The sequence below is a fragment of the Penaeus chinensis genome, chromosome 25 (assembly GCF_019202785.1).
Source record: "Penaeus chinensis breed Huanghai No. 1 chromosome 25, ASM1920278v2, whole genome shotgun sequence".
In the NCBI taxonomy this organism is placed as follows: Eukaryota; Metazoa; Arthropoda; class Malacostraca; order Decapoda; family Penaeidae; genus Penaeus; species Penaeus chinensis.
In genome coordinates this window covers 3,629,347-3,641,846 of record NC_061843.1, presented here as the reverse complement: position 1 = coordinate 3,641,846, position 12,500 = coordinate 3,629,347, and the positions used below count along the sequence as shown (strand labels likewise).

Below are 12,500 nucleotides of genomic sequence, written 5' to 3'. Positions count from 1 at the left end.
GTGTGAAGAAAGTCCAACTTGGTTACTTGTGGCCTTCAAAGAAAGGCCAATTAAGTCTTTACATGTAGACCAACTTGACAAATTAAATGATAGCTGAGATTGTTATTGGCTGACCAATTTGTGGCAGGCATCAAGAATTGTGGAATCCTTTTCTCTTTTTTTTTTCTCTCTCTCTTTTTCTTTTTCTTTTTTTATTTCCATGTTTTAAGGTTTGGTCTTAATGCAGAAAAAATGTAGAAGGGGTAAAAAAAAAAAGATTAAAAATATTATTACAGTTAATTTTAGGGTCATATACCGATAAATTTGTACTAAAGTCTACACTAAAAGTATATATTCTGTTTTCCGAGGTTTTCAGTTTCATGCGTTTCTGGTATGTGGTATGCGATTGTCAACCTGTAATCATTTTCTGGTAAATTTTCTGTACAGGTAGAACTCTTCCTGCATTACATAGTAGTATCAAAATGTTTACGATCCAATATGTACATCAAAATATTTCCCTCAGAAAATGGTATTTGTCATAAAAACAAAACATTAATAAATGAATTACACTAAAAGAGTTAAGTAAGATACATATTCATATGTATAAGTACACATTTAGAAAATTATATACAGTGAAAAAAAAATCCAGATTAAGTAATCATGAAATTTATTAAACTCAGCTTTTCCGTTTTCCTATTGTTCCTCTTATGTATTTATCTATTTCTACTTTTCCAGATGACGACACCGTGAACCAGACAAAATTAAACAAAAATATCGAAAGCTGTTTCCAGAGGGTGAAGAAGGCCTGTGCAGCGGCCAATAAAGACAAAGACTTTGAAGACTTCCGCTGCAAATCCACACTTTTACTGTTGTTGTGCTGCCCGAGTGTGAAGAACCAGCCAATAGTGAGATCTTCTAAAGATTTGCAGCTTGTCATATCTGCTGTCCCGACCTTAAAGGAATCGCACTTTCTCTCTGTTGTAAAGAATCAGAGGTGTTACAGATGTCTCATATATATTCTCAGCTTCCTGCCAACTTCGTATCTTTCGACACTCATTGAGGAATATTTTGCATCAACGGATGGAGTAAACCCAGTTACCCTTGCAATGTCACTGGAGCTTTTCACGTCTTACCTACTCAGTTGGCAATCAAATTCATTCCAGGAAAATTGTGAGAGCAATATTCTAAAATGTTTGGATATGTTTGTGAAGTTTCTGTCTTCCAAGACTGTATCGAGTGACTCAAAAGTGCAGATAAAATCGAGTGCATATTTCTTCATGTATCTCACAAAATACCTCTTGTTGATGCTAAATGTGTACATAGGCAAAGAAATGGAATATCCAGAAATCCCAGAATCATTAATCTGTTGGAGAGATATGTGGAGAAGAGAGGAGAAGGAGAATAGATCCCGACTTAAGAATAATCTCTTTACGAAAGATCTTGTGATTACATTCCTCAAGCTTTGTCAGCAGAAAAATGAAGCCATTAACATTGGAATGTGGATGGATTGGAGTGAAATTAACCTACCAGTAAGTGTCATTCCTCACAAGGGCTCTACTGTCCATTCCAACAAGACTGCAGAAAAGAGCATTCAGTCTGTTATATGTAACATAGCCTTTGATATCATGCAGATCTTCGACTTGCACCCAAATTTGCATGAATCCTGCCAGACCAGCAAATGTCAAGACTTCCTCCAGTTCATGAAACAAGTAGCCTGTGACCCCAACTACGACCCAGATTACGACCTGGGTTTAGAACAGCTCTTACAGGAGATTGACCTAAGAGACGAAAGGGAGCAAAAATTACTTGAGATCCTCCTGGACAAAGAGGAAATCTATTCCTCACAGAAGTGCCTCGACTCAGTGAAAAATCATCCTGGGAAAGTATCCTCCAAGACCCGTAAAGAAGTTCTGGTGAAATACATCGATTACGTGAAGTCTGGAAATGCCGTCATTGCAGAATGGCAGGAGGTAATGTGTTAAATATATTCACTGTTATTGTTCTTTAGTTCTTTTATAAGAAGTAAAGATGACTTTCATTTATTTACAGTATAGATATGTAGAATGTATTCTTGATTTATAAAGAGAACTTTTATCATATTTTATTCATATACATCGTAAACAGTTTTCCACTTAATTTGTAGATTCCCTCATCAATCTTTACCATCATCACCCCATTCAAAAGTATAGCAATTGATTTCTTCTGGTCTTCTAGAATGGCAAAGCACTTTCACTCAAAAAATTTGACAATTTCAAACTGTAGCATGAATGGTCCAAAATGTCCTACTTGAAACTATCAAGCAGTTTTCACAGCACTGTTGGGCTCATATATAGTGAGGGAGGTTGGGATGGGATTCAAAATTATCTAATATAATTGGTGCAGTGCAGTGGTGCATTGGATTAATTTGTACACAATTACATGAGTTTGTGAACGATCTTATACTTGTAAGTACCTTCCATCTGTTTATTGTAGTTTTACCTTCCTTTTACAGTTCATCTTGGAGTTGGCTGAAGATATTCCATCTGAGGATCTGATGCCAATAATAGTAGAAAAGTTAGATTCTGGTCAAAACGAAATCCTAAAAACCTCAAATTTTAATCTTCAATCAACAGCTGTTTTCAATCAGCTTGTGGGAGAGAATGCACCAGAGGTAAGAGTGATTCACTTATCTTTAAAATGAAAAAAAAAGTGTTTATTTTCTTCTGTGGCTTTTCATCATTATTGACATATTAGAAGGATGTTGATTTTATATCAAAATTGTAATGGATGTGGATAGCTTTGTAGATAGAGTTCCTTGTTTGTATGAAAGGATTTTTTTGGATTCTTTCTTTTATTTTTTCTACCTTATGATATTAATAATTGACCTTAAAGACATCTAGAGAACTTAATTCATCATTTTAGGCACAGAAGAAACATACTTTAACATAATATATCCTTTCAAGCAAAAGAGAAACATGTAGCTTGTCCTAATCCACCTGATCAGGAACAGGATATCCATGTTCTACTAAACGTAGTCTCACATTTGAAGCAGGAGAGAAACATACTTATATAATACCTATCATTTCAGATGCAAGAGAAGTACTTTTATCTAATACCTAATCCAGGATTTCAGATGTAAGAGAAAAGCCTAATCCAGCATTTCAAACACAAGAGAATTACATTTATCTAATACCCAATCCCTTATTTCAGATGCAAGAGAAGTACATCTATCTAATCTAATCTAATCTAATCCAGGATTTCAGATGTAAGAGAAAAACCTAATCCATCATTGCAGACACAAGAGAATTACATTTATCTAATACCCAATCCCTTATTTCAGATGCAAGAGAAACATGTATGGTTGTGTCTCCAGTCTGGTAAGGAAGTGGTCCAACAAGCTGTCACTTTGCCCATTAGTTTGCCTGGACTAGTTCCCGTTATGGTACGAGCCTTGTCAGCCATCCCTGAGGTTTGCCAGGCAACTTCACAGTCTGGTAAGAAAGAGGAGAAGTTACTGTATTATTTTATTACTTCATAAAATATAAAATGTTCTCAGCCAAATGGTAAACAGTAGTTATTGATTGTATTTGCAGTAATGTAGTAGTAAATGAGTTTGTATGGGCACATTAAAAGATAATGTTTTTGTTCCATATTAACTCATACCAATAAACACCCATGAAGTTATAAGTGAGGATATGGATACCTTTAGTTTATTATCTTTTCTGTGCCCTTAAAAATGAAAAAGTTTGACTCTTGCTATGTGCACAGGTAAGAAATGTTTGAAAAACGAGTCTCTTGTTACCTAGAGATATAGAAGAATTAACAAGTGAAAATCTTTCACCCAGTGCACCACAAAGACGTGATTATGAGAATACTATATAATGTTGTAGCTACAAGGTAAAAGGAACAGCAAGACTCAAGAAATTTTGACAATCAAGTGGAGAAATGTATCAGTAAAATAGCCTTTGATGTTTGTTAGTCTGGGTAATGTTAACACAAGCATACAGAACTTGTATATCTTCCTTAACATTATAGTGAAAAAAAAATTCTACTGCTTACAAACCCAGAATACCAATTGGACATCTGAAACTTAATTTATTTAAAGACCTAATAGAAGTTATTCGTATCTTGTCACTGTAGTTTGGTTTTGAAGTTTTACTATGCCTCCATCTTTTGATTTATATATATCTTTCTTTTTCAATGTAGCTTATTTGTCGAACTAATTCAGTAGCAATGACCTTGAAAAATGATCAACCCTTTATTAACAGATATACTATTGTCATGATAGACTTCCATATGCTAAACAATGAAGTGAGATTTGTATTTCATGCACAAATGTTTCAGGTATATCTGTGCTTGCAAGTGCTCTGCAGCAAATACAGGCTGCAGGACTTTCCGGAAGGGAGAAGCAAGATTTTGCCAACCTTGTGAAGGGCTTAATGAACACAGCGACTTTGCCAGTGGGGGAATCTCTGCATATTCTTATTGAACCGTACTTAGGGGTGCAAAGTGAAGAAACTTTGGAAAATGTTGCATTACCATTAGAATTACTCAAGGTAAATAAAAGAATACATGTCATTGTTGGTTTTGTAATATTTGTCTTCTAGTTTGATATATTAAAGCTCAGAGCAGAGAGAGGCATCTGTAAATGCATGATCTTGCTAGTGATCTTTTGATGTATTATGAAATGAGTTTAGAGGTGCATTGACTAAGATAAGCTATGAAGAATTAAAACATACATTTATTTAAAGACAACTATAAGTGGATGTAAATATTACTAATCATCTTCAACATTGCAGAACATCATTGACAATCATCCATCAACCATAATTCAACCTGGCATCAAATTGGACAGTTTGATAATAAGTCTAATGTGTGTAATGAGCAACACAGCCCAACTTCTGGGTCCGCAGGCCAACACTGCCCTTGCATTGCGACTAGATGCAGAGCACATTATCAGCACCATAGCCAAAGCTTTGATAAAAGATATGCCTCTTTTTGAGAAAGGTGAGAAAAACACTGTAGCCTGTCATTGTTATGATTGTTATGTTGCTATAAATATGTAGGTGAATGTTCCCTAAATATTTGGTTATTTTTGCATTCAGATTTTATGAAAAATAAAGTACAATGGTACCTAGGTAATATTTGTAGATATAGAAGAAAGTATATGTATTTATACCTTTTTTATTTTTCCCGATTTTTTATAATTACGAATATGAAATGTTTACAATAGATATTTGTTATTAAATCTATAAAATTTGATATAGCAGCTGAATTGTACGCAGGCTGCAGGTTGTGGTGCCACAAGAACACTGTCATTTCTCATGACAAATGGTAATTTTTTCAGATATTTCAATCATCAAACAAGTAACAAGAAACATGCAGCTCCACCCTCGCAGTTTCCTACCCTTAGTAAATCTGCTAGAGTGTGAAATATGCCAAGAATCCATTGTCGATAGAGTTCTCTATAAACTCTATCACATGGAACTGAAAACTGCAAAGGAAAACCTTCATGGTGTCGACAGCAGTGATTTCGATCTGGATGTGTCTCAGCCACAGTGGATCTTGGTGTTAGTCCAGGTGAATGGAAATTTTGTTACATCTTTGTTTATGATGGCAAAATAGTCGGTAGTATGTTAAGCCATTATCTATGGTATGTAAACGTACATATACTGATATGTGTGTGTGATGCGCGTGTGTGTGTGTGTGTGTGTGTGTGTGTGTGTGTGTGTGTGTGTGTGTGTGTGTGTGTGTGTGTGTGTGTGTGTGTGTGTGTGTGTGTGTGTGTCTGTCTATATATACATATATATATATATATATATATATATATATATATATATATATATATATATATATGTATGTATGTATGTATATATATATATATATATATGTATGTATGTGTATATATATATATACATATAATTATTTATATATATATATGTGTGTGTATGTATATATGTATGTATAATATATATATATATATATATATATATATATATATATATATATATATATATATATATATATATATATATATATATATATATATATGTACATATGCACACACACACACACACACACACACACACACACACACACACACACACACACACACACACACACACACACACACACACACACATACACACACATACACATACACATACACACTCACACATATATATAAGTTTCACTTTATGAAATGAAATTGATGCCAAAGAAAATGAGGAAAATCAAGAAATTGATAGATGGATAGGTGTACATTATTTGTTTCCTGACATACATATGTTATTTTTTTCAGCTATTGCCTCATGGTAGTGAAAACGAGTGGATTTCTGGAATGTTCTTGACCCACCAGTTTCTACAGTCAGGACAGACAGTAAGTATGATTTGTTTATACCTTGGGGCTGCTGATTATATGAATGAGAATAACTTGGATTTTCTTTAACTTGTAAATTAATTTTTGGTTGATGCACATGCCAAAGTAATTGATATGTTGTAGATACCTATTTTACATTTTATTAGAGATTTTTTATTCTTTTATACATGATTTGTTCTTTCAGTAATAAAATACAGAGTATCTAAACCCCTGCACTCATGCTTAACCCATTATGTTTTTGTGTCCATTGTGATTCTAGTTTATTAATAGTTTTTGCACATATATGGGTCCACAAGTACTTGAAGAGATTTAATTACTTCCCCCTCCTCCCTTTTACATGGGTTTTAGAATGATATTTTAATAACCTTATAACAAATTTTAATGCTAGTTATAATAATGAGATTTAAAACATTATTATCTTTAGAAAAGAACTTATTTAGGGAAATAAGGTGAGGTCACACAAGCCCTACTTGTGGAGCCCTCGGTGTGTAACAAAATTCATTAAGAAATACAGTGGACAGTACATGTACCCACGGCCCAAAGGTTTAACTTTGATTTACTACATTTTCACTATATTTTTCCCTGATTTTCCTGAACTCAATATACCTAGAGGACCTAATCCATTGACTTGACCAAATGGAAGGCTAGTTATACTCATGCAGCCATTTATGAGAGTGGGCATGCTAGGCTAGGTATTTATCTATTTATTTGTTTGTCTTATGTGTATCACCCAAATCCAGTGGCTTTATTTACCATATTATGAAGAAAAAAGAAAAGGGTTTCCAGCCAACTTTGGAAGCTATATCTGTAGCTAAGATGCAGACAACCTTGATGCCTTGATGTCTCTCCCATAGGAAAAGAGGGAGAAATCAATGAAATTAATGAACCTACTATAAAGTAATATTGCCTCTTATGAGTACTAAGATAGATTGATAGGAAAATAATGCCTTATTCATAGGAATTTTCAGAATATTCAAGAAACATATGAATAGTTGTATTTTAAAAAGTGAGAGTTGATATTGAAATTGTTGCTTTCAATACACTTTGATTTTATTTTCAATATTATGATAAAACTTTTTTTTTTTTTATAAGAATTATTAATCTTGAATTTTCAAAATGAGCAAAAACGTTATTCCAAGAGAAGAGAAAAACAAAACTTTTTAATGTTTGTTGTTAATTCTCTTTATTTTTCTATTTTATTACTCTGATATCTAAATAGCATATGAATTCTATTCCTTTATTTTTACCATCTCATTTGTGGCATAAAGCTACAAATAACCAATTTTCAGAAGATACCAAGGGGGATTTAGAAGTATAAACTGTATCCCTCCAGAAAGATCATATACAAACTTTTTTCCTTCTTTTAGGCCTATCCAACTCTTCGTGTAATGCGCCAGTTGTTACATCTGATGTGTATCAAGTGCGTTGGGAGTAGTTTGAACCAAGAAAATGAGGAAGATTGCGATGTTTCTTCCCCGCCTTCATTATCCATCCAACATTGTTTCAAAAGTTTTTCAGCATCTGCCATGGTAAGTTATTCTATGGTCTATCTATATGGTTTGGTGGTTAGGGGAATTGTGTGTGTGTGTGTGTGTGTGTGTGTGTGTGTGTGTGTGTGTGTGTGTGTGTGTGTGTGTGTGTGTGCACATGCACCTGTATATGCACATGTATATGGTACACATGCAGGTTTGTTAGAGAGAGGGAGAGAGAGAGAGAAAAAAAAAAAGAGAATATTTGACACAGATTGGAAGACACTGAAAAGCCAGAGAGAGAGAGAGAGAGAGAGAGAGAGAGAGAGAGAGAGAGAGAGAGAGAGAGAGAGAGAGAGAGAGAGAGAGAGAGAGAGAGAGAGAGAGAGAGAGAGAGAGAGAGAGAGAGAGAGAGAGAGAGAGAGAGAGAGAGAGAGAGAGAGAGAGAGAGAGAGAGAGAAAAAGAGAATATTCGACACAGATTGGAAGACACTGAAAAGCCAGAGAGAGAGAGAGAGAGAGAGAGAGAGAGAGAGAGAGAGAGAGAGAGAGAGAGAGAGAGAGAGAGAGAGAGAGAGAGAGAGAGAGAGAGAGAATATGTGACACTGACACTGAAAAGCCATATTCATCCATAACCTTTATTTCAGGTATACATACAAGAGCTCCTAAGGATCCAACCTTACAACAAGAGGTTCAATCACCTATGCAACATCTTCAAATGGTGGAGCCAAGGCATTCCTTCATTCCAGTGCCACCCAGAGCTTCCTACTCTCTTCCTCGCTAAACTTTGCAACTCCATAGAGGAAATGGTCAAATCGGGGAAGCTCAAGATTGAACCGGATGAAGTTGGAAACGATGGTCTACAAAATGGATGCATGTGGAAGAGCTTCAATGACAGTGAAGAGAAAAGTGTTCCAGTTGAAAAAGCTCAGCCAAGTTCACAACCTTCTGTTGCCGATGCTGTGCAAAGTGAAGTAAACGCCTCCTCTGAAGAAAAGGGTATGGCAAACAAAGAAAATCTGCAAAAAGAGGAGCTTGCCAGAAATACAGTTAGCAAAACTAAAAACGATATAAGTAGGGCAAGTTTTCATGTTGAAATTGATCAGCTAATATTTTGCTTAGTAGCATATGTTCCTACCAGTAATATAGCAGCAACAGTTGGAAGCAAACTGAAAAATTTGGATGAACTTTAGTTGTTGTAGGGCACAAGAATTTTTGTTTTTGTCTGTCTGTGACTCTGTTTTCTTCATTTTTTATGTAACTTTCTTGTTCTTCCTTTTTTAGTTCCCCATTTTCTGTTATTTATTCTTCTTCATTCTCACATCTGTCTGGTGCAGTCTCAATGTTAATCTTGCCAACCAGGTTACTGTCTCATACTGATGAGATAGGATGTTGATGGTATACCCAGCTATTCCATGCACACAGGGTAATTATAGAACTGCTAAAAAAACAGACACTACAGCTTGATTATAGTGACAAGAGCCTTGTCCCCAGATTCTGAATTATCATTTATCATAATTGTTAATGATCTTTAGGTAGCTTGTTTGATAAGGAGTTCAAGCTACATGAGCTGAGTAAAATATCAACTGAAAACAATACAGTTTAACCCAAAGTCTCCAGGAAAATGTGGTCACTATAGTATTGTTTTGTGAAATGTCCTTGTGCATAGATGGCTCTGCTAGTGCTTAGCCACAAAGGAGTAGATCTTGTGACCTCACTTGATTTCACCTTGCCTTGAATTTGTGGGAAATATGCTATCAATATGGATGCTGTTATTTTTATAATAGACATTATAATTATTATAGTGTTAATGACTTTACTAACAGTATTAGATACCACAAAATATTTTCTAAAATCAAGGAAAAGGGTGAGATAGGTAGTACTCATAATTGGCTCATTGGTGACTTAGTACTTGTGGAGCCATCTGTATGTAAAATCAATAAATAAATCAAACTCACAGTGGGCATGGCATGTACATACATGCTATCCCTGGTGCCTTTGGGTTAAGATGTATAAGAAATTGTTTTCAACATTAATATGAAATAGCTTGGAAAGTTGGCAATATACTCAAAGTTAGGTTAGCTGTATGCTCAGAGTGTTATTATTCAGTGATCTGTCTATGGCTGTGTATGAGAAATTTTGAATTAGTAAAAGAAGAGTGCTGGTCTCTCCCACTCTCATAGGAAGTATAAAATTTCTACGGCCACTTTATTTTCATAAAACAGGGTGAGTCATTGTGTGGGATTTTTTATGTCAGCTGAAGGAGTAGCTTCCAATGGAAATCAAAAGCAAAAAGGAGAAAGAGAGAGGGAGAGAGAGAGAAAAAAAAAAAACATTCCTGTGCAAGAACAAAAATATGTTTCCATACTTCATAAAGATATATTTATTTTTATGATTTCTTAAAGATTGATCTCATTTCCAGTTCATCCATGTACCAAATTTATGATTTTATTGAAATAATTAGTTGCCATTATAGATGAAATATCATAAAATGTTGAATAGATTCAGAGCTGAAACTAAAACATTTGAGAACAAAACTGTGAAATCAGAAACTAACAAATCCTAGGAAAATATCAGGATTTCAGTATACAGAATTGCAGTTTAACGGGATAATCATAATGTATTAGAGATATTTGGATTTAAAGAATAAGTTTATATTAATTACATTAATGGATACAAAGGAACCTTTTTTTGCACTGAGTTTGTGGAATATCATTGTATTTTTTCTTTTTTTTTCTCTTTTTTTGAGGATTCCTGTTGCATATAAACCAAAATTTCTGTATGTTACCAAAAAATGTTAAGGAGAAGGCTAATATTCTTTGGAACTATAATGGGATTACCTGTGATAGTGTTGATATTTTTGTAAATAAATGCAGTATATAAAACATTTTCTTGGAATTTTTTTTGCCATTTGCATTACATATGCTCTGTGCGCGTGTGCATGCGTGGATGTGTGTAATTATATATATATATATATATATATATATATATATATATATATATATATATATATATACAGAGAGAGAGAGAGAAAGAGAGAGATACTGTATAGATATATAAATATATATATATAAATATATATATATATATATATATATATATATATATGTAGGCTATGTATGTATGGTTACATGATATATACATGATACATATATATATATATATATATATATATATATATATATATATTGGATAAATGCATATATAATATATATATATATACATATATATATTTGTATATACACACACACACACACACATATACATATATATATATATATATATATATATATATCATCATCATCATTTTGGGGCAGGGGCGCATAGCCGCATCCACCTTTCGTTTCCACCTACGAGGGTCCCTCATGGCGAGCCGCCAGGCAGGGGCCCGGCCCATCTCTAGTTCCTCACGACAGGTTTGATCGATCTGTCCAAGCCGCGACCTTCTCGGTCGTCCCACAGGCCTCCTCCACCCAGGGTTGTCTCGGGCAGAGAGAACCTGATGGACAGGATCATCCTGCGGGAGTTGAGCCAAGTGGCCATATAGCCTGAGTTGGCGATCACGGATTGTGCAAGTAACAGGTCCTGTACCGGTCTCACGGTGCAGCCGTTGGTTCGACACATGGTCCCGCCAACTGTACCACATGATCCGGCGCAGGGATCTGTTACAAAAGGCATCAAGACGAGATTCCAGAGCACAAGATAGTGTCCAAGTTTCACTACCATAGAGTAAAAATGGCAGTATCAGGGCCTTGAAAACACGTAACTTGGTCCTTCTGCACAGGTACCGGCATCTCCAAATACTCTTGTCGAGAGATTTCATGACCCCTGCTGCCAGGCCAATCCGTCTACTGACTTCCTGGTCTGACAGCCCAGAGTCGTGAACTGCACTACCGAGGTATATAAAGTGACTTTGATGTTTTCACCGCAAGCATGTACTGACTGCACAAGGTCTTCTAATAGGCCCCCAAAATCCTGATCAAGAGCCGCCACTAGGGTTTCCAGAGATTCAGAGACAACGGCAACAACATATCAAGGTCTGTAACCTTGATATTGCCCAGAGTTGCTCCACAGTGACTTTGGACAGTAGCTCTACCCAGTATCCAATCCATGCAAGTGTTGAAAAGGGTTGGTGCAAGAACACAGCCTTGCCTCACACCTGAACTAACAGGGAAGAAGCTCGACAGGCCCCCACCACACTTTACAGATCTTTCAGTGCCTGTATTCAGGTTTGCTAGTAGTCCAATAATTCTTGTTGGAATTCCTCTCAGCCTCAGGATCTCCCAGAGTGATTCGCGATGCACCGTGCCAAACGGATGTAGGCTGCAGGATGCGGTCTATTGTGGACTTACCAGGAGTGAATCCAGATTGCTCCGGCCTTTGGTGCCTCAACAGGTGGTCTCTGATACGTCTCAGTAAGATGTGCGCGAGTACCTTGCCTGGTACACTGAGTAGTGTAATGCCGCGGTGATTGCTGCAGTCCCAGCGATCCCCTTTCCCCTTCCAGAGAGGGATGACCGCACCCCTCAGCAGGTCAGGGGGAAAGGTACCAGTTTGCCAGATGGCAGACAGAACTGCATGCAAGCCCTCTTGCCATAGGTTCTCCACCAGCCTTTAACAATTCAGCTGGGATGCCACAAGCACCTGCTGCTTTACCACTCTTCAGCTTGGAGATCGCCCTCCTGAGTTCAGTC

General features: G+C 35.9%; 1 protein-coding gene across 1 annotated transcript in view; it reads left to right on the top strand.

The window, feature by feature from the left end:
- Positions 1-10,696, top strand: part of LOC125038699 — a 12,545-nt gene extending 1,849 nt beyond the window's left edge. The window contains exons 2-10 of the mRNA XM_047632263.1: positions 715-1,949; positions 2,471-2,629; positions 3,299-3,452; positions 4,303-4,514; positions 4,758-4,965; positions 5,306-5,538; positions 6,260-6,337; positions 7,705-7,866; positions 8,454-10,696. Of these exons, the coding sequence (XP_047488219.1) occupies positions 715-1,949; positions 2,471-2,629; positions 3,299-3,452; positions 4,303-4,514; positions 4,758-4,965; positions 5,306-5,538; positions 6,260-6,337; positions 7,705-7,866; positions 8,454-8,999 (2,987 nt within the window). The 3' untranslated portion in view covers positions 9,000-10,696. The remainder of the gene's footprint in view (positions 1-714; positions 1,950-2,470; positions 2,630-3,298; positions 3,453-4,302; positions 4,515-4,757; positions 4,966-5,305; positions 5,539-6,259; positions 6,338-7,704; positions 7,867-8,453) is intronic.
- The last annotated feature ends 1,804 nt before the right edge of the window (positions 10,697-12,500 follow it).